The sequence below is a fragment of the Amphibalanus amphitrite genome, unplaced genomic scaffold (genome assembly GCF_019059575.1).
Source record: "Amphibalanus amphitrite isolate SeventyFive unplaced genomic scaffold, NRLGWU_Aamphi_draft 001143F_arrow, whole genome shotgun sequence".
NCBI lineage: Eukaryota > Metazoa > Arthropoda > Thecostraca > Balanomorpha > Balanidae > Amphibalanus > Amphibalanus amphitrite.
The window spans coordinates 94,973-117,875 of NW_024882637.1; the positions used below are offsets into that span (position 1 = coordinate 94,973).

General features: G+C 46.3%; 2 protein-coding genes across 2 annotated transcripts; one reads left to right on the forward strand and one right to left on the reverse strand.

Annotated features, from left to right (window-relative positions):
* Positions 1–2,510: 2,510 nt before the first annotated feature.
* Positions 2,511–14,442, reverse strand: LOC122370544 (somatostatin receptor type 2-like). The gene is made up of 2 exons (XM_043346218.1): positions 14,357–14,442; positions 2,511–4,925 (listed from the first exon to the last, which is right to left on the reverse strand). The coding sequence occupies exon 2, from the start codon at positions 4,562–4,564 to the stop codon at positions 3,371–3,373; it is 1,194 nt and encodes a 397-aa protein (XP_043202153.1). The 5' UTR covers positions 4,565–4,925; positions 14,357–14,442; the 3' UTR covers positions 2,511–3,370.
* A 2,462-nt stretch (positions 14,443–16,904) lies between these two features.
* LOC122370542 (acid phosphatase type 7-like) lies at positions 16,905–22,877 on the forward strand. Its single transcript, XM_043346216.1, has 9 exons — positions 16,905–17,011; positions 17,255–17,477; positions 17,615–17,679; positions 18,635–18,785; positions 20,254–20,471; positions 20,720–20,873; positions 21,315–21,463; positions 21,817–21,988; positions 22,351–22,877. The coding sequence occupies exons 2-9, from the start codon at positions 17,289–17,291 to the stop codon at positions 22,582–22,584; spliced, it is 1,332 nt and encodes a 443-aa protein (XP_043202151.1). The 5' UTR covers positions 16,905–17,011; positions 17,255–17,288; the 3' UTR covers positions 22,585–22,877.
* The last annotated feature ends 26 nt before the right edge of the window (positions 22,878–22,903 follow it).

A 22,903-nucleotide genomic window follows, 5' to 3' on the forward strand; every position in this document is an offset into this window, starting at 1 on the left:
TTAAGCTGGCAAAAGCAATTACATCAGACGAGGACATGAAAACATTACAATCAGATTTAAACATTCTTTTGAATTGGAGCAGAAAATGGCAGATGGAATTTAACGTAGAGAAATGCAAAATTCTTAGCGTTGGGGTAAATGAAAATGATCGATATTATTTAAACGCCAGTCAACTGCAAAATGTTTTTGAAGAAAGAGATTTAGGTGTTTTAATCACAAATGATCTAAAATTCAGTCATCAATGTCAAGAAGCCCGTAAAAAGTCTCTGAAAATGTTGGGAGTACTATATAGAAACGTTAATTATAAAAGTAAAGACGTTATGAAAAAACTGTATTGTTCTCTTGTTCGTCCACATTTAGAGTATTGTGCACAGGCATGGTACTCGCTTAGAATCTAAAAAAGACGCCAAGTCTCTAGAGCGTGTGCAGAGGAAGGCCACTAGGATGGTGCGTGGTTTTCGCGGGATGACTTACAGAGAAAGGCTTGTCTCGTTAAATATGTTTTCACTCCATCACCGGAGAGTGAGAGGTGATTTGATTGAATTGTTCAAAATTTATAGAGGTATTGATAAGCTAACTAGATTTTAAGAGCTTATTCACGATAAGTTCGAACTCTACTAGAGGACATGGATGTAAATTGGTAAAGAAATTTTCAAAAACGCGTTTAAGGCAATCCTTTTTTACTAACCGCGTCATTGATATGTGGAATAGCTTGGGTTATTGATAGTTCCTCCCTTAACGAATTCAAATATAACGTGGATTTGTATTTTACGGAGCGTGGTGCGGTCTTTGACACCATTGAAGACGTAGACAACTCTGATAGGTTTCGTTGTTAGGATTCACTCATTGCATTCATTGTCATGTAAATCATGTTCAGTGTGCATGAATGTGTACATCATTGTGTATATCATCCTTGTAACCTTGTTGGGCTCCTGTAGCCTGTTGTTACATTGTAATATATGTTATGTTATGTTATGTTATGTTATAGTCCCTTTGTTTATAAAACTATAGCATTCAGAATATATGCAAAAGCAAATCGTCCTTGAATGAAAAATAGAATAAACAGACCAACGAATATTGCGCTGTTACGTTGAATTTACCCTATATTATCATTGAGCTTAGGGGAAGTTGGGGCAATGCCGGAGTTGGGGCAAAGCCGAAATTCGAGATATTTCGAAAACCGTAAGACATGGATGCCACCTGTCAGTGATGCTCTGAAGCTTAAGTGACTACAATTATCGCATGTTTGTTATTACGAGTCGTCATTCGGAATGCTTCGACTGTGAGGGCGCCAAGAGCGTTTTCAAGGTACGTTTCCCTTGTACTACATGCGCCTTTGAAGCTGCATTTCTTACTCATTATGCTACCGTTTGTCTGGCCAATTCGGTCAAGTAATCTTTAGCATGTCTTTGCATAAGTGTGCTGCCTATTTGAAATTTATACAGCACGTTGAAAAGTTATGGGCCTGCAAATGAAAGTATGGCAGGCTGGGGTAATGCCGAAAACGTGCGATTACGCACGTGTTAAAAGCACGCTACGTGGACTTTACTGCTGTAGAATAGCAACGCGTATTTTTAGTCACACAAATTACACTTTCAACCGACACAGCGGCCTGTTACCTATAAGGAATGATTTACCTGGCATGTTCTTATTATATCACACAATTATAACTTCCAGTGTGCACCGCGTCCTCAAGCTCTTAAAACGCGTGTCAGCTTTGATCAATTCTGGATAAAGTTTGAGATAAAATGGCAAAACATCAATGTCGGCATTCCCCGTAGATCATTTCTCCCATTTTCGGCTTTCCCCGCAGTCCGGGGCAACGCCGAAAAAGTCACTTCTTTGATATTTTTAGTTTGTGCGCTTAACGGTATGCGAATTCATCAAATGCGCCTGGTATGTTTGAAAGGCAAAAGACTGGCCTCTCGAATGACGCCAACAAGAATAGCTTATGTTGTCTACCTTGCGTGCTACGGGCGTCAGAAAAAAGTCTTCGGCGTTCCCCCAACTTCCCCTATACTTCGCAAATGACAAATCAAGTAAAATGTCTGAACAGTTCATCTACCTCCGTCCTCCATTCCAACAGGGCCGCGCTGCACGTGCAGTTCCGGCCACCTACTCAGTGAGATACCGTATCGATCCGCCCAATACGCGAGCCGGGCCCTGCCGCACAGATTGCGCGCCGACACTGATTACGTCATAAATCACAGAGGTCACAGATGACGTCATCAGTCGGCCAATCTCTGCCGGCGACAGTCTGAGGAGGGTCCAGTAGCTGCAGCCCGGACGAGTCATGAGCCGTCGACAGCTGGTCTGAGCTGGTCCCGGAATGACGGCCAATATTTCTCGCTTTTTATTAACTGGGGGAGCTGTCCGGTATTTGTTGCAGACATGACATACTTTTAGAAAGACGTCAGGCTGTTAGATATTATGGTTGCGCGATTTAAGTCTCAATGTTCATTGCCCGGCAGGAACGAAAAGTGATAGGGACAAATAAAATGCCCTCATGGCAAATGGGAGGTTGAATGTCACTCCACCTTCATGAGGTGGTAGTTCTACTTCACTGCTGTCTCTATGTTCCATTTTCAATAACTTGTGCCGATTGTTGGGTCAAGGTATAAAAGCCACTTGATATGACATAGGATACATATATTTCTACCGTGTGCGATGGATCATGACACCGGTGTTGAGGGCTGGCGGGTGACTATGCACAAACGCGGTTTTACATTTACACAGTTATATGCTTCAGGGAGTCCATTGAAAATACTCCTTTCGCATCAGGGAGATGAGACAATACCTCATCACAAACTTCTAACGCATACCGCAACATACAACAAAGATGACAGGCCTCAGAGACTCATGACACGGACTGCTTTGAATATTCATTGTGTTTCAATCGAACATTCAATTGATTGTTCAATGTTCATGCCACCTTCACGAGTGATCGTGGCTCAATGATACATTAGCCATCTGTTTGCTTACATATAACACCACGTCATAATGTTACAATTAAGTCTCGCGAGGCGGTGGATATGAATGCCGTGCCCCTTAGGCAGCGGTCTCCTGACTCTAGTGGTCAGGAAGTGATCTAGGGGACTCAGCTCTTTGCCGGTCCTATTGACCAGCTGACGGAGTTGTGATGCCGTAGATGCACGTCACGGGCTGCTCAGCCCACTCTGTACATATATTTGAACACATACATGTAAACACCAAAAGGAATGTCTTATGATTGTCCTACAGTGACGCAGGTTACACAGAAAACATGTTGATATCAAGTCCAATGTCCATGCCATACCCTGGCTAATAAATGTCTTTTTTGCAGCAACCACACAATACCCTGTAATTGCGTCTATCATTCTGGAGAAGTTCATTAGCAGGTTGAAATGCTGGTAGCCGATGCGGGCACTTTGAGTGTCAGGTGGCCGTTGGAGGTGGCCTCGTTCAGGCAGACGCGGTTGTAGGAGCGCGAGGTGACCAGGCCTGTGAGACCGGTGCTCGGGTCGGCCGACAGACCGCGTTCCTCCATCTCGCGCTGTTCGACCTGCTTGGCGCCGCTGCGGCGCGGAAACACCGAGTTCTCCACCTGTAGGACGTTGTTGACGTCGGGCAGACGGGCGCACTGACATGCCTTGACGAACGACTTTTTGAAGTTGTCGCTGAGGAAGGCGTACAGGATGGGGTTGACGGCCGAGTTGAAGTAGGTGAGGATGTAGACCAGCAGGATCACACACACCACCACGGGGCTGTGGCGGACGCGCGACTCCTGGGAGAGCATCATGGTCAGCTGGGTCACCCAGAAGGGCAGGTAGCAGAAGAAGTAGACGGTGATGACGGTCAGCACCAGGCGCGTCACCTTGCGATGGCTCTTCTTGCGCTCCCGCGATCGGTTCTTCGGGCCGACGTGACGCAGCTTGTTGATGACAAAGATGTAGAAGATGAGTATCAGCACCACCGGGATAGCGAACGACAGCACGAAGGTGTAGAGTGTGAAGGCCTTCTCTCCTCCGATCGAGTCGGGCCAGTAGATGTTGCACTTGCCCTCGTACTCCGCCGCGTACATGAAGAGCGGCACCACCATCAGGGAGCTCACGGTCCAGGCGGTCAGACAGACGATCTTGGAGACGATCGGGGTGCGCCAGCGGGTGGAGCTGATGGGGTGGCACACCGCCAGGTACCGGTCGGCGCTCATCACCGTCAGGAAGAGGCTGCTGGTGAACTGGTTGATGCTGGTGATGGTCCAGTAGATCTTACACACTACCAGCCCGAACGGCCAGCGGCCCAGCGCCATGGTGGTCAGGATGAACGTGATACTGATGAGGAAGATCTCGTCCGCCAGCGCCAGGTTGAAGATGTAGAAGTTGGTGACCGTCTGCATTTTGCTGTAGCGCAGGATGACGTAGATGACGAGCGTGTTGCCGCTGAGGCCGATAATCATGACGAGAGCGTAGAGTATGGCGTTGATGACCTTGTAGGTGTCGGCAGAGCTGGTCACCTGGAGGCAGTTGGTGGTGTCGTTCTCCAGTATCTGCAGCATTGTGCAGTTTCGGTACAGAGTTCCCGCCATGGTGGAACCTTTGCCACGGTAGCAACAGAAATATGAAAGGTTTCCTCTCGGTATTGCAGCAGGTCAAAGCTCACATCATTTTCTTTCAGCCGTCAGCTCAGCAATTCAGTTGCCTGGAGAAAAACAGCCCTCAACCTTTCAAACGCCTGATCCAGTCCGGATGTTTGGCACGCAGTAGGACGAAAGCCCAACGCAATGAAAGCGTCCAATATCCGGAATGGCGAATCGACGCCTGACGTTGTTTTGTACTCCTGTTGCAGCTTCAAAGCGGATCTCCAGATGGAAGTTTTGGCTTGTCTTTTTGTGTCTGAGTAGGTTGTTGGTGGGTCTCTGAATCCAATCTTCCTTGGTACGTCGTTATCTGGAACAAAAGAAAACATGTTTTATGCATCTATCGTAAAAGCACAATGCTCGTACGATGTCGATGCCGTTCGTACGATGTCGATGCCGTTAGATTTGAATTGAACACTGTTTCATTATCCTTTGATGACAAGAAGACAACTGCATGACTCAATGATAGTCGACAGACACAATAAGCAAGTAGCTGGTCACGATGAGCGACCAATTTTCTTTTATCAAGCTACGTCCTTGGTTCATAATTTTGTTTAGTTGACGCAAATGTAATATGCTTCGCCTTTTCTGTCCTTTTTATCATTTTTATAATAATAATTCACAGAAAATATGTAACTTTCCTTGACAAATGCAGAACTTTTATCATTTTATGATTCAGTTTTTTACCCATTGGTATTAACACCGGGCAAAATAAAGAGTTTTCATTTTTGCAATATTACATCAAGTCGCCAATTACCCATGTTGTCATGAAGGTACAAGTTAGAAACTGGCCAAATGGCGATGCATCGCCAAACAAGGAAACCCTGCACTGAATTTAAATCTGTCGCATGTTTGCGGATATCCACTGTTGCAAACACGGTTAACAAGGGGCAATTAGGAGCGACATCACAGCTTAGTGCTATTCTGTGATCGAGTAATCCGCCAATCAACAACAGTGAGGGTGACGCTGTTCCTAAAAATAGGTTTCTTTGTTTGAGAAAATCTGCATAAACACAGCTTTTCAACTTGTGAAGCTTATACAGTGGAAATGTGTTGATGTTTTCTTGCCTTTCTTTCAGCATGCGATTGCAAGCAACATATCAATATCGGCGGAAATGGATAGTTAGATGAACTCAAGGGTTGTATTTTAAAGTGGGGAATAAACACTAAATTCCCACCTCACCCGAGTGATCTACGAGTGCTGAGTACTAACCACGAAGGGGTAATAACCACTTTTTGGTAGACTAATGGCGTACGGATTCCATGTAGAAACGTGAAACCAAACCTAGCATAATCTCAACTACTATAAGAACTGTGACGTAGTAAGTGCTTATAAAAAAGTTAGATAACTACTAGCTCCCTGTTGCGGGGTATCTCTGCAACACGTCGAGTGTCGGAGGTGCCGACTTTTCTATTCCATTATCGGTGCGGTGGGCTGCCGCGTTCACAAGTGGCTGATATATGGCGCCGCCGGTCCAGGGGCTAATGGACCATTCGTCTTCCACAAAAGGACGCCGTCTCAATAATATAAGATCTTCCTCAATATTTCACCGCTATCAGCTGAAGGCACCGCCACCAACTGACGACCCGAGCAGCGTCATTTTCTAAACTCGCCAAGAGCTCTTTTCCGCACTAATGCCTAATCAGCCTGACCTAGATCCTGGCGAGCCGGTGTATTCTTTAAACCAACGTCCCAGACAGGCACAAAGTTCAGACGAACCGTTTACTATGCGCCGCGTTTGCCGTCTCGCGCGGCAGAAGTCGCCGTGTTGACCGTGGCGCAGCTCGTTGTCAAAATTGTCACCCATACTGCGGGGCTGCCGCGAGACTTTGGGCAGTCGCTATGAATAATAAATGGCCGGGCCGGCGCCGCGGCGCTGCGAAAGGCGAGCTGTTTTGTCGCCGCCCTGGGAAAACCCTGCCGTGGGACAGGCGGCGCGGGGCTGACGCTGCCAGCGGTGTTTTTCATACACACCAGGGATAGAACACGCTAGCTGCCGAGGCTGCTCGCTGTGGGCGGACCCATTCAGTGCTCCATGTCCAGCCGTAAAAAAACTAGTCTGCGGTGAATCCCATTTTCGCGCGCCCGATCCAAAGCGCACTCTGAGTCTGATAATTATTCTACCACACATTGGGAAAGTGGCGCGGTGATTTTGTGCTGTGCAGAACCCGCTGGCCTAATTGTTAGATGCAAGTGACATTGTCCAGTAACACAGTCGATTTTCGGATAAGGGCACTGGCAGTGTAGTGCGAATGTGCGTTAAAAGGTGTGTCTGCAGTCTGCACTTTCTCACTCTCCCTCACTTCCCTTTCCCAGCATGGAATTCTCTCTCTCTCTCTCTCTCTCTCTCTCTCTCTCTCTCTCTCTCTCTCTCTCTCTCTCTCTCTCTCTCTCTCTCTCTCTCTCTCTCTCTCTCTCTCTCTCTCTCTCTCTCTCTCTCTCTCTCTCTCTCTCTCTCTCTCTCTCTCTCTCTCTAACCACCCTCTCCCCGAATCTCTGCCCGTCCCCCTCTCACCCCCTCCCCGTCCCCACTGGACGGACGCGGAGGTGACCGATGAGTCTGCCTGCCGTCTGTCTGGTCCCGTCCTGCCCGGGAGCGGGACCATACGGACCATGCGAATCAGCGTGGACCAATAGGGACAAGTCTGGGCCACACCTACCAGTCTGGGTGATAGGAACAAGTCGCAGTCACAGGGGCAGAGGTGGATCGCACTTATTTATCGTGGAACATACAGACATTAGTCTGTGGGGTCTAGGATATACAGTGTAGTCCACACTGACCCATTCGGACAGCATATGCATTAATATACAATATACATATGATGTTGCAAAATCGAAAGTGCAGTTAAAGGTTACTTCCGCCAGCATTCATAAAGCCTTTGTCTCGTGTTAAGTGACCATCCCACTTTAAAATTAGCTTAGAATTGAGATTTCGAGTGACCATCCCACGAAGCTTCCGGCGTGAAATTGAGGCTTCAAGACCCGTCAGATGCTACTTATCTCGTATCAATGATCTACGAAATTCGCCAAGCTGAAGAATCGTCAAAGCGTCACCTCCGTCTTCAAATAACCTCAACACACGCAGTAATTGCACTTTGACTTTTCCCTGTTCCCAGAATCCTACAGATAAGCTTCCTGCCACCTTTCCGTCTGTCCTGGAACCGCTCGTGATGAGTTGGGCTCATCTCTTCACCATCGCCTCTTTTTTGCGTGACCGTAGCGGCCAATCGCTGTTCAGTGGTGCGTGACGTGGCGCTCGCTGATTGGTCGATTGGTGGCTGCATGTGACGGCACTGGCGCACTACCGAGTCTAATTCTGTATAGTTTTATCCGGGTGCTGTCACGGAGCCGATAACCGTCAAGTGTAGTCTCCCAGGTGCACTTTTATCGGGCATTGAAAGCCATACTTCCCTCCTACGTAAGCACTTTGAGCTGGCGTAAGCAAGTAAAACTTATATTTTATTGTATAATGTATATCTCTTGCTCTGTCTTTCTCTGTTTCGCCTTATCACTATCGCACTTAATCTCTTTTTTTCTCTCTCTCTCCCTCTCTCTCTCCCTCTCTCTCTCTCCCTCTTTCTATTTCTCAGTCTTTTTCTCGGTCTGTCTCTCTGTGGCTTCCTTTCTTACTCTGTCCTTCCTCTCTTTTTCCTCTTTTTGATAAATACGCAGCTGCAATGTCTATTCCGTAACCACTCTGTATCTCAAATCCACACCTTTGGGGTCTGCTGGCTGCCCGTTTGGATCGTTTGCCAGTTTGCTGTACCTGATTGTGCCAGACTCGTGTTGTCCGGATGGTGACCAGCACAGTGCACAGAGCACACTCAGCTGTCTATACTCAGAGTTTCTTCAGGCTATGTCTGGTCTACAGGTGTTCCTGAGAGGGGCTTCCGTGCAGTCATGTCGCAATGACGCTCGCCTTTCCTCGGGACAGCCGGAGATAATGCAACGTAGAAACATCGGCGTGACGGCCAGTGACGTCCCCATACCCTGGCCATAGCTATGCCAGTCGGAGAGCCAAGCAAGAAGCAGGAAAAGGTGACTTGTGGGCGCTGGTGGATCAAAAAAATGTGTGTGTGTGTGTGGGGGGGGGGGGTATTTGTTCTTCCGGCAGGTCTAAAATCTACGGAATTTTGTAGTTCTATGGTTCAGAAAGAAATCTCATGAACTCTCATATATATTATATTAGCAAAGGTGTGCTTCAAATGACATAAGAAGCAAACTGCCATAAGTAAATAATGAATCAAAGAAATGCCACAAACATTGTTCATTAGATAATATTTGGAAGAAAGCACATGGCGTCAAACACCTCGTTTCTCGGTCTGCCAGTACTGGTGGTAGCGAGAGGGAATTGGTACGGTCCTGCCGTATATATGAACCTACCCACGGCGACTATGTTCCAGGCACGCTCCACCCGGTTTTCGGCCCGGTTTGGCCCTATCCCGTGGCACATTGATCCTTTGGTCTCGTCGTACGCGGAATGAGAAAATGCTGTGGCCAAGCAGCAACAGCATACCACCGGCTTATTGGTGTTTTTGCTATCGGCTCATAGTCGTTTTATTACGTTCATATTGGCTTGCGGAGCGAGATTGAACTGGCTAGGAATCAAGCGTTGTGAAATCAGAATTGCGAGCGACGAAATCCGTGTAGTGATGCTATTCGCTCAATTTGTTGGTTAAAAGTCCCTGGTGGCATAAAGCCTACAAATTTTATGTCTTATACACAGCTCTTTCCAAGTCATTAGCTGGATCTACCATATTGCGACATACTTGTTATTGGTCCCTTGTTTATTGTTATTTTTTTTGTCACCACAGGACATTCGGTAGCATTCGGCGAAGACGGGCAAAGGCCTCTTTTCTTTCAGTGCCTTTATCACGGTGGCTTTTAACTTGAATGCCGACAAGGCTCATACAATGCTTGTTTTCAAACCAATCAATCGTTGATTTTAACTGTTTCAGATGAAGCTCTGATCGGAACACATTTTCTAATAAATAAGCGCAACCATTTGACAATGTTTACTTACCATTTGTAAATTACCGCCCAAATCAGGCAAGCGCATATATTCTAACCATAAGCTATCGCTATTGTAAAGCCATGAAATTATCCATCGCTGTATTTGAAACGCTTCAATTATGATAAATGACACAGGCCACTCTTACCAGCGCCTATTTCAGGCTAACATTAACAACTTGCTCATCACAAAGAACAACTTTCGCCTAACACATGTTTTCGAGAAGGTCGCACACACGCCCCGTCGTGTGTTCCATCGTTCCGCTCCAAGCTATTAGACAGCAGCGCATTAGCGTGGGCCTGCGCATCACAACGGCTGAAGTTCTGACAGTTTGGAAAGGCTCCATGAACCTCTGGGGCTGGTAAAGTAATAAGAACGCCTGCGTTGAAAGTGAGCCCTCATTATGACATCCCATCAGGCATGGCTCAAAAGATCAGTAAATCATGGGAAGATCACAGATAGTGAGCAATTTTGACACTTTCTTGCGTGACAGAAGAGAAAGGTGCTAATTCGCCCAGCTCCCTGTTCGTTCTGCACTACGCTACGCTAGGCAGTTGATGCGTTACTCTGAATGTTGGCTAAGGTGGGTGCTCATAAGCTCGCTATTATTCAGAATGTGTCCAGGGAAGCCATCCCTGCAGCCTGGCTGGTCGCTCGACATTGTCTGCACCGGCTGAACCGGCGACCCCATTGCGGTGAGTGATGGTGCTGTCCGTCCGCCTAGACGACTGAGGTGGGGAGGCGTGCCGCCAGTAATTGGGAACATGGGGGCCGCTCGGCATACCGGCCGCTACAGTCATCCCATCAGCACGGAACGGGCAAAACAACGCTGATGGTCTGAGTCCCTAGACAGGTCAATGGGATGGAGACGACTCGCGGATCCGCAGGCGGCACCACGGTCACCTACAGTATCTAGCACTCAAAATTCAAAACAGCTGATAAGCTTCGTTAATTATTTGCAAATTGAGATTCAGACCAGCTAATTCAGACCAATCCGGCATCAGTCATCCGCAAAAGATCAAGCCAATCGCAGCAGCGAGGCGATAATGAGTTGACAGTTTGATAGTTCTGAAGGCTCTGCTATCGAGTTCCTTGCGCTCATTTCTGCCATTCAAAGTTATCGAGTCTGACTTTCGTAAATCTATCGCGGCCAAAGTTCGATCAATATCAAACTTCATGCATGGCGGCCAGTTTATGCGAGCTGTTTGCATGAATCTGAAGGAGGGCGTGGGGGAACAGCTCAAACGGAGATGGGGCGCCATGCCGAGAGGCTGGATAAATGGCCACGGTCGTGCCCGCGGCGAGGCGACCGATGAACGATATGACGCCGGCGGTAGCGCCATGAATAAAGTGTCCTCGTGTGGCTGGTCTGGCCTGCATTTGTTGCAGACCCGATATGAATATTTATTTCAGAAACAATCTCGGCTTGGAGTAGTAAAAATAAATGCATACAAAGCTGGCAAAAGTTGAAAGGCTCTGCTCCACAAAGACTGAAGAAACTCCTGAGAGCTGCAAACTTTGCATTATTGCATTATTGCATTATTGCAATAAGTTTTGTTGAACATCTTTCATGTATGCAGCGCAAGATTTCCAGGGGAATCCACCGACAAATCTGAAACATTTTTGATATGATTCATATCTTCGCAACCATAATATCCGTTGGGAATACAGTCTTCTCTGCTAGTTAGCGCTATCCCATCTGCAGCGATGTTGATTTCTCTTGATGGATTTAGTCGAACTTGTCAGGGGTGTATTTTTTTTCTGTTAAAATTAACTTTGCTCTGACCGGGTCGCCGCTTGCATTGGAAACTTGATCTGCTCGCGGGCGCCCACCCGGCAAGGCATTTTACATATGTGTCACGGTTGCTGTGCCTCTGCCTGCCTGCACGTAAGCACAAGCAGGGCCTTTTTGACTTCTCGAGAACGGCTCGGCCGATTGCCCTCAAAGCTGATAGGACGGTAGAGCCTCAGAGTTTTTGACCGTACATCCGTTGATAGAGAAATACCCTATATCAATCCCCAAAAGTGCGTCTTGCTAGGTAAGCGTAGCGTGGGATCGTGGTTAATCATATAAAAGAAGATGGCCATCTACTGAATGGGAACCAGCAGGATATCTTATGGACATGGCTTTTTCAAGCTGGAAGGCATTTATTTAAGCTGCTATTCTATGGCAGGATTTTTCTGATGGATCAGTATCATAATCAAGGAAAATGTCCCCATTAGCTAATAAAGCTGGAGATGCATAAAGCGAGGTCCGTACTTCATATAAGACACCTCTTTATTTACAGTGAACGGGAGCAGGTAAGCCACTGTACTGGCGCTTCTATCCGAATGGTGACTGACTAAACTAATTTATAATTACCTTCTTCCATGGATCTCATACAAAGCATGCATACTTTAAGACATTGAAAGCCTTATAGCTATTGCAAATCTTCCTTTCTAAAAGCTAATTACATTCTAATGGGCGATGGAAACAAAGATCCATGAAACTAAAAATTCCTCATCAGATGCGTCATCACTACAAGAGGTAGGTCAGGGTGTCCACATAAATTTGATACTCAGGTTTTCTGCGATAAAATCTAAAATAAACATGTCATATCAAAAATTCAAATACCGTTGTATTCCAAATCGAATGGCAAAACAAACGATACCTAATATAAACATTTACACTCAACCGTTCAGTCGTAGCAGCCCCTCGAAGTAGGGCGCACGATATGTGGTAGGCGCCACCCTGAAGGATCACCTGGGACACTTTGGCATGGACAGCAGTCGCACAGTTTGCGGTTAATCGACTGTTTCTTTCGTCCGTTTCTGTCAAACTTGAATCCTAAATGGAAGAAAACGCAGGTTTTTGGCAAGATTGTGTTCGGCAAAGGGATCCGTCTCAGTCCGAGACTGAGCCCGGTGCCACCCAGACCTCTCCGGGCTATCCGTGATGGACCGCTCCACCTGTCCGGTAACCTGCACGGAGCGGGCTGAGCGAGGTCTGCCACTGAAGCCTGCCTTCTTACATCATCCATTTAGGATTTACATTCGCCAGAAACGAAAGAGACAGTCAATTAACCATGCAAACGATTAACCATGTGCAACTGCTGTCCATGCCCAAGCGTCACAGGTGGTCCGTCAGGATGGCGCCTACAACCATATATCGTGCGCCTACTTTGAGGGGCTGCAACGAATGAACGATTGAGTGTAAACTTTTATGTTGGATATCGTTCGTTTTGCCATTCGATTTGGAATACAACGTTGTTTGAATCATTACATGTTTATTTTAGATTTTATGTCAGAAAACCTGAGTATCAAATTTATGTGGACACCCTGTACCTACTTAGGTATGTCTGGTCTCGGCATACCTCATTGATAACACAAATCACATGAGTAAGCCTGAATAAATTCCAAAGCTGGTTCATAACCCGCAACTGGACTATCAGCAGTATGTAAAAGAAGACGTAGACCACTGAGGGACCATTGCTTGGAATTATTGGTAGGAATTATTGATGACTGATATGCCAAATCACATAACGACCTATTCCAAATCAAATTACGTTGAAACACGCCGGAAATCTCTTTGGTTAATTCGTATGATCAGGAAATAGCAGGCTAAGCGCATTATGGGCAAGCTTATTGTATACCTCTGATCCTATTATGTGCATAATTAGCACAGATGTGGTTAAATTTAACACATGGACGTCGGACAGTTCACAGCCAGCGACATTATCAGGTAATTCATCCACAGTCACTCCACAGTTGGCCACAGCCAGTCCACAGTTGGTCCACAGACGACTGTCGACAGTTGACCACAGACAACAGTCCACAGTTGGTGTCATATCCAGTCCACAGTTGTCGTATGTGTCACAGACGACAGTCCACAGTTTGTTACAGCCAGTCCACAGTTCCAGTCCACAGATGACTGTGGACAGGCAGCTTTCACTCGGACAGTCCACATACAATCGACTAACGGTCCATTAATCTGAGAGCTGTTCAAAGCAGATATTTGCATAGAGCTGAGCGGTAAGTATGATCCCAATGATTGTCACGACAAATGCAAGCTACAATTTATGATCAAATAGCAGGTCACTTGGAACATGCATAGTGCTGGAGCTTAGGTTCCATAGGCTTTGGAGGCCAATAAGGACAAAGCTCTCGGGGGTGTGTAGCTTTCACAGCACCCAGAAAAAGCTCTAAGGTAATTCCAAGTTAATCAATGCCATACAATGGTGAATTACTCCTATGCTCAACAAAGTCATCGCAAGAGTACAGGAAATTAATATGTACGATTGCAATTGCAACACATGCTCTTTAGACAAAAAATCACATTTTGGTAGCGAGTAGCGACCAAAACACGATGATTGACCAAAACATGATAACTATGCTTAACAAAGTCATCACAAGAGTACAGGAAATTAGTATGTACGATTGCAATTGCAACACATGCTCTTTAGACAAAAAAATCACATTTTGGTAGCGACCAAAACATGATGATTGATCAATCCTGAGATCCTCAGCAGACGCTCAGGGTGATGGCCTCTCGAGCCCACAGTGGATCTCTTGACAATACCATGTCTCGTACTGTAATTTTAGCAAGTCCCTCGACGAAATGAAAGAGCTGTTTATGACTTACGAGATATCAAACCAAGATCCGTGTGCTCAGATCCCTGGCTCATTTTCACAGATCAGGATACACATATACCTACGATTACCTGGTCTGCGAATATTTTCTGCCTCTCACCTCAGTCTCTGTCTTTGCGTCGACTGTGCCATCGTCGAGGGCGACGCCAGACCCGCCGCCGTCGCCGCCGCTGCCTCTCTTCGACCACGGCCGCCGCCGCCGCCGCCGCCGCCGCCGCCGACGACGACGACGACGAGCAGGCTACGCAGGCGCCGGGGCCGCAACGACGAGCGCCGGCAGCGACGGCCATCGATTTTCGAGAGGAAAGAAGGCACTGCCGACGGCCGGAGATGTGTCTCGGAGTGGAACCGAGGGAGGGGGGAGAGAGTTGCTAGGATACACAAAGGTGTTAGATATAGAGGGAAGGAGAGAGGCCTGAGAAAGGCGAGTTGAAGTGGTTTGTGGCTACTGGCTTGTCAACAGGCATCAGCATATGGAAAAGTCTGCTGGCTGTTCCTTGTCCAACCTTGACACGTTTTCTTTTATCTCAAAACAATGACCTTATAACAACAAAACGGCCCACGATTGCACTTCATATCCAGTTGTGCAAGCAGCCTTTGTGCATGCTTTGTGTCTTTGTACACGCCAGTGGTCATTTTTGCTCGAAACACAACCTCGGGTGGCGCGCATAGTGTGTATGTGAGGGTGTGAGGGTCTGTTTGTACGTGTGAGTGCGTAAGTGCAGGGATTTTTACGAATGTCAACCACAAACAGTCCCACACACCGCTGATTGGGTACCCAATTTTCCATGTTTCCTAATCAATCTGTATATGTATGTGTGAGATATATTCGTACGTTGGGGGAGGGGGGGGGGGGTGAGACTTACAAAGCCAAACATCATATCTTTGAAACTAAAAGTCCAGTTTTCAATTGTATCCAGGTTTGTGTCTGTGTGCGTGAAATTTAGGGATATTACTCAGAATGGGAGGTCAGCAAGTAATCCTCCTCGGGTAACTGCCGATCAACGAGCATTAACCCTCGCCCCGTTGGGGGGGGGCCATTTTGGCCCCCCCCCTGTGGTTTTTCCTGAATAGCAAGAAAACGGCGGCGCGCAGCGCCGCCAAATTTTCAGTACCTTCCCGGGCATCAATTTGACACCTTCACACCAAATTTCAAGTCTTAGGTCACCTTAGGTCAGGAGTTATTGAGGTCAAACTGAGGTCATGTTCGAGCAAAAATGAGCAAAAAACATGCAATCTTGAAACGCTCACCAAATCTACACTTATCAAGCAATTTCAAAGTTCTTTATATGGTCTAGTAGACAAAAAGCGGCGCTACAAAACTGCTATCTCGGATTTTCAAAATTTTTGGTTTTTGACCAAAAAAAATTCAAAAAATTGATTTTTTTAGAAAAACTTTGAAAAAATCCAAAATTTTTCCGAATTTCGAAAAAAACCGGAATATATGTGATAGTCCCAGCGCTCTTCTATATACATACCAAATTTCAGATCGATATCTTGTTTTTTGGCCAAGTTATAGCGAAAAAACTGTTCAAAAATGATGACGTCAAATTTTTGAACTCAATTTTTAGCAATTCTAGACCACGTACGGCAAAACAAAGACCACCATTGAACTCCCCGTGACGAGCTGCATCGATTCGATACCCATTTTATGCAAAAATATTAACTTTGAAATTTGACCTAATTTGACCTGACCTTGACCTGACCTTGACCTGACCTTGACCAAAACGTGATCTAAGCTGGCCCCAAAGGCTGCCTGACCCATATAATCGCATTTGTCATGTAAAATGGACCATAAAACATGTATCACACGACACTTTCATATTGTGACCCCCCCGTGACCTGACCTCTGTGACCTGACCTGGTATCAGTGACCTCAAATAGCAAAATATGTGTTTGAAGAACATTTCCCCATCGATGATTTTCAATGAAATGCATTTTACTCGATTTTACAACGCATTTCTTGAAGTGCCTGTAAACGGTGAAAATTGGACCTTTGACCTGACCTGTGACGTCATCGGTTTGACCTAGGTCAATAAAATTGGGTCACAAGGTAGTTCCCCGTTGGGGCTATCCAACGCCGTTTACCGCTTGTCGCTATGTTGCGTGGTTCTCGAGATCTTAGGGGGGGGGGGGCCAAAATGGCCCCCCCCCCAACCGGGCGCGTTGCTCGGCAGAGCCCAACGGGGCGCGGGTTAACCCGCACCCTGGTGGGGTTAATATAGACTTTTCGATATATCTCCAGAACCGCTGCGCCGATCGTTCCTGTCACATTTTAGAAGGTGGAACCACGTCCTCTAATTCAAGAAGTATGCATAATATTTGAAGTTTCAGGACAAAGACATGATTAACCCGCGCGGGGCGGGGGTGTCTGAACACCCCCGTCTAACTCGACTCCTGGGCCACGTAACGGCACGCGGTAAGCGGCATTCGAAAATGCGCCAAAAAATAATTCACAAAACACTTGGCCATTTTTAGGTCAGGTCAAAGGTCAGGTCGCCAGAGGTCACAAATGAGCCTTCGACATAAAAAATGAGGCATTTGATATGATGTCGGGAAGTGAACTCGTCAGGTGTGTCGCCGGCGCAAAATATGCGACCGCTCCCACGTCCCTCGGCAGATAAAGCACCGCCAAGCCATTGCTATCTGCTCGTACTCTGTCAGACTTCGTCCCTGCTGGCCGCTCGCCTGCCTAGTCGGTAGGGTGGATGACCTGTAGAAAGTGACCCTCCAGACTTCAGCCGGCTGCCACCAGGTAACAACCCAGAGCTCGTGTTAATTTGTGTCGGTGACTTACTCTGAGGTCATTTGACAGACAGAGCAATTAATAATTACTCAACTTCGTGTTTGTGAAGTTATTTTCTAAAAATATGTTCTAACTTGGTTTCCATTTCAACTAGGCCGCTTCACTTCAACTAAGTAACTTTCCAACTTCAACTAAGTAATGAAGGAAGCTAAAGGCGCAATACAACTTGACGTCTGTTTTGCTCTGCTACAGATTATTTCCTCAATAGGGATAAACCAAACTAAGCATGCCGCCATCGACACTGCTACTGCTGGTGGCAGTTCTGGGAAAAGGGTGTTCGGCAGCCGACAACAGCGGCGCGGAACAGATTCACCTGTCCTTCACCGATGACGTCACCACCATCCAGGTCACCTACAGCACCTTCCAGCCGGTGAAGGCTTCGGCCAGATACGGCACAGACCAGCCCGACACACTGGTAAGAACGGAAAAATAGTGAACTGAGCATTGCCGGGTAGGGAAAAACTAACGGAGAGTACCATTGTATGTTACAGCATCTAGGAAATTGTTTTGTTGCCTTCTACTCTTTTAAGGGTTTGGTGCTGCCTTTGGCAGGTGGAAGGCATTACCACTCCGTTTGCTCAGGATGAAAACGGAACTCACCTTCAATACATTCATCGGTAAGCATTGCAATTGTAACAACACATCTTATTCCTATAATGCATTATCTCTTATGCTGATCGAGTTCTTTCGCGGCTTAAATCTGTGCGAAGTACGTGAGTACTTTTTTTTCTTCAAGTCAATTTAATTCAAGTGTTCCTTCGTTTTCGTTTTTTTTTTCTGTTTTTCATGGTTTTGATCAGGGGCGGCGCCACCGACTTTGAATAGCGGGGGACACAGACAGGTAAGCTGGATGCATTGTATTTATAACAACACAATGTATTCCAAAAATACATGACTTTTTTTGCTTCAACTCGGTCGGTCCGGCCGGTCCGGATACAACATTTCCTCGGTAGGAAAATGATTTCGGAACAAAAGTCTATATATCTTTGGCTAGGGTGATCGTTGGGGTGCAAAAGCTTCAGAATTGTGCTTGTCTCAGCTCAAGCTACAAAGCTGTTATTTATGATTTCAAGCTTTTACGAAGGCTTCGGCCACAGACCGTCCTGTTGCAGTTGGTCATTGTTATATGTTTCTTGACAACGACCTCGATGCGAAGGTCGAAAATTCGAAACGAAAGCAATAAACAACTAGTAGTGGAAAAAACGTACCTTGAAAACTGTTATGGTATTCCAGTTCAAAAATCCCTGTTAAGAGTGGTGTATTTCCTTTAAAGCCGGGATATCCTTAGAAAGTCGTCGTGTGCCCAAGCATGACACCTATGCATGACATCAACACCAAAGATGCTCCTACCCGGCGCCAGGAATTAGGATGTTTATCTGTTTGGACGCTTCTAAGCTGGATGTCCCATTTTATTCTCAGATATTATCTCAGGCTATATAACACATCAGGTTGATCATGTGTTTCCTTTAGCTACCGTATAGCCACAGATAACAGTAGTACTACTGTTATCTGTGGTATAGCAAACAGAAACTCGTTTCCATGCTCTATCACTGGTGGTTTCGTTCTTTTCAGCGTGTCTCTGACCGGTCTGTGTCCGGGGGAGCGGCACGTCTACCAGGTGCTCGGTCCGGCCGGATGGTCCGAGGTGTTCTGGTTCCGACCCATGCAGGAGGGAAGCGACTGGAGCCCCCGGCTGGCCGTCTACGGAGACCTGGGCACTGTGGTAGGTACTGCTAGAGTGGCTGTAGCCTGAGATTTCCAATTGTTTTGCCGCAGTTATCTATCATTGATTTATGATTTGCAACTACTTGGAGTTCTTTGAGCTTGTATTACACATGACTGCATTAATAGTTGGATCTTTTACTCTCCCACTCTAGCGGAAAAAACTTAACCCGCGCATGACTGGGGTATTTTCCATATACCGCGAGTGACTGGGGTGGGGGGGGGGGGGGGGCTCTCCAGAGCTCCCCTCCTTTCTCCGAAACCACTGAGCCGATCGTCAAAATTCAAAGGGTGTCTGATATCCCTGGGAAAACTGTCGAACGAAACCTATTTTCATTGACCTCGAGGTCACCGGTGACGTCACAGATCAGGTCAAAGTAAAAATTATCGACATTTTTGCTAGTTCACAATTTGGGCTCTGACCGCCGGCTAACAAGTCCGATCAGGCTCATTTTTGGTTTGCGCACTCCTTGATAGATGCCCTAGATACCCTGAGGGTAATGAACTTTTACTTCGAATTTTGAAGGTCAAGGTCAGGTCATCCTAGGTCACGAAAATTGTATATCATGTATCGATCACACGACGCATGTTTAATGGTCCATTTTCCTCGTAGATTTCGAAAATAGTGTCGTCTGTGTCATTTGAGGTCATTGTCAGCTGAATTAACCGGAGGTCAGGTCACTTTCAGGTCAGAAAAGGTCAAATTTTGAAAATGAAATTTTTCAACAAAAAGGTGCCTATCAGATGCAGTTTGAGCTCAGGAACACCATGGTGCCATTTATATTGATGTGCGACGTCAAAAACGTACGGAAAAATGGATTTGAAAAATATGTAATTGCAAAATTTTGACAATAATGCGAATAACTTGGCTATTTTTAAAGATATTGGACTGAAAATTGCTAGTGTAGTTCATCAGAGTGCGTTCTATCACACTTTTCCGGTTTTTGCGAAAAATTGAAAACTGCTTGAAAAAATCAAAAAATATTTTTTTTTTTGTAATTGTACAAACATATTTTTCAAAATTTTCAAAGTGTTGAAAATTCGAGACAGCAGTTTGATAGCTACGTGTATTTTAAGTCCACTTATGCAAAATATGGATCTAGCTTTAAAACTGAGCTCTTGAGAGCGTTTGCCGCAATTCAATATTTTGCATCAAAATCGGGCGACATGACGTCACTCTGACGTCATTTCCGGCTAAACTATGGCAGCTAGAAAGTTGAAATTTTAACACAAAGTGGCAAATTAATGTCGCTGAAGGTACTGCAAGTTTCGTGTTGATCCGTCAAACGTTTCAGAAGATATTGCTGAATAACGGGAGGGGGGGGGGGGGGCTCTGTAGAGCACTCCCCCAGTCATGCGCGGGTTACGCAAGGGTTTGACTTGGGAGTCGATTGCGTCGAGTTTCCACAGTTAGTTATCGCTCTAGAGTCGCAACCTTTCGCCATTTGTCCTCCATATTTCCTTCCCAGAACGGAGTTGCGCTGCCGTTCATCGTAAACGACACCCACAATGAGATGTACGACGCGGTGCTGCACGTCGGCGACTTCGGGTACAACATGTTCAACGAGGAGGGTGAGGTGGGCGACACGTTTATGCGTCAGATCCAACCGGTAGCCGCCCACCTGCCCTACATGACCTGTCCCGGAAACCATGAGTACCACGCCAACTTCTCCAACTACAAAAACAGGTGACTTATAGTTATGAATTTGCCATTCGACAATCGACACTCCTGAATTTCACAAAAAAAATCACATGAATAGCTCACAGCCAAATTATTCCAAGCACCACAAGCTCAATTTTATGCATTTCACGGCAGGAAAAGTTACCTGTATTGAGAAATTCGAGAAAGAAGCTCATCAAGAGAACATCAAAAGAACGCGTTCGATGATATGGCGACTTGGCGAGCACTGACCGTACCGATGCTGTTTTGCTTAGGTTTAGTATGCCCGGTGGCACGGAAGGCACGTACTACAGCTTCGACATGGGTCCCGTTCACTTCATCTCCATATCTACCGAGTTCTACTACTTCCTGGAGTACGGATTTGAACAGGTCTTCTCACAATACAATTGGCTGGTCTCCGACCTTGAGGTGAGACTTGTCACTTGCATATACCCATTATCATCGTGTGTGTGTGTGTGTGTCAGATGCCGTATGCCCTTTTCGTAAAACGTTACTCCCAAGGAGTAAAAAATAGTAACTACAGGTATACAACCTTGTCCGTCCGGATTCTGTTGTAACTTCTTGTCCGGATTCCGTAACTTTTAGGAACCGGATTCTGTTTGCTAAAAGAACGTTGTTGGACTTGAACATTTATATATCTTTAGGCCTTTTCAATCAAACCCATTCGGTTTCATTACTCCCGATTTGTATTGGGATTTGCTTTTCAAGCACTCGCGCTTTTTATGCTGCGTTCAACCTCCTGAGTTACTGTTTCCTTGCGTCGCTCAATGGAAGAATTCCCACGCACCAGATACTTGCTTATACATTATTATTTTATTTACATTTACATTATTATATAATTATTTACAGGCCGCCACTGAGCCTTCAGCTCGAGCCGCCCGACCGTGGATCGTCCTGTACGGCCACCGTCCCATGTACTGCACCAACCGGGACATGGATGACTGCACCAGGGTGCATGACAGGGTCAGGATCGGCGCTCCCAACCACGACCCACCAATGTGAGCATTGATTGTGGACGTCGGAAAGTGTTTTGCGTAGTGAGATAGTTTTATGTCATGACAGTTTTTTTTTTGTAATGATTGTGAATTACTAGCGTAGGGGACATAACTCAACCTAAACGATTTTGTTTCTAGCTCGCGTTAATGGAATCCGAATAATCTTAGATTAGTGTAACCAGCCCATCAGCTATGTTCGTCTGCTATGGGTGTTTCCTCCTAATGACCCGCCTGAAGCTCTAGTATTAGCCCCGCAAACTGTGCAACTGTTCATTATCTTACCCATTTTCAACAAAGCCTCACTCACAACACAGCGCAGAGTCCCACATGACCTTTCCTCCCCCTTTCCATACCAGTCCCGGTCTGGAGGACCTGCTGATGCAGTACGGAGTCGACCTGGCCGTCTGGGGCCACGAGCACTCGTACGAGCGCATGTGGCCGCTGTATAACTACAGGATCTACAACGGGACGGACAGCGATCCGTACCGTAACCCGGGCGCGCCAGTACACATCGTCACCGGATCAGCGGTACGTGGTGCAGAGAGGTACACGGGTATACACGGGCGAGGTACAGAGGTTGAGTGCACAGTGTACACATTTGCAGTCTGGCAGAGGCACAAGTGTGCCTGTGCCTGGCACATGTGTGCCTGTGTGTATGTTCTGGAGGTGGCTCGATGCATTTCCAGATCCATCGTTTTGTTGTCCAAAAGAGAATGGAAGAAATGAAATTCAAAATGAAGTAGGAACAAAGTGTTTATATACTGTAATACTTGGTAAATTGCAAAATATTTAGAGGTTCATATTTAGTTGCCAAGTAAGCATACCTTAGTGAAGAGCGGATTATAATTTCAGAAAACAGACCTAACTTACCATATCAATCTCCATTTCAGGGCTGCAAAGAGAACCTGAACCCGTTCTTCCCCATCAAGATGCCGTGGACGGCCTTCCGGAGTCTGGAGTACGGCTACTCCCGCTTCACGTTCCACAACACCACCCACATGTCCATCGAGCAGGTGGAGACCACCCAGGAGGGCGCCACGGCGGTCATCGACGAGGTCACGGTCGTCAGGGAGTCGCACGGGCCCTACGAGCTGCTGAAGAAGACCGAGCGCGGCTACCTCTAGGACTTAGAGGAAGCCTTTGTCTGCTATTTTAGAACCTTGCGTTCCTATTCTGAAGGAAATGGCATAGATCAATATCTAACGTTTTGATGTTTTACATTAATGATAAGTTTGATTTACCCTGAATTTTTGATCCACTCACACTGTAATTGCAACGCAGACTTGTTCAGAGTTATAACACATATTCACACATGAATGTAGATAACGGTATAAAACGGCGTTGACGATCGTTTTATGACAGCTTCATAGCATCGACGTGGAATCGTTTATCGAATGAATACATGTTGAATTATCTCCGGGGCGTGATTGACGTGCGTTAATG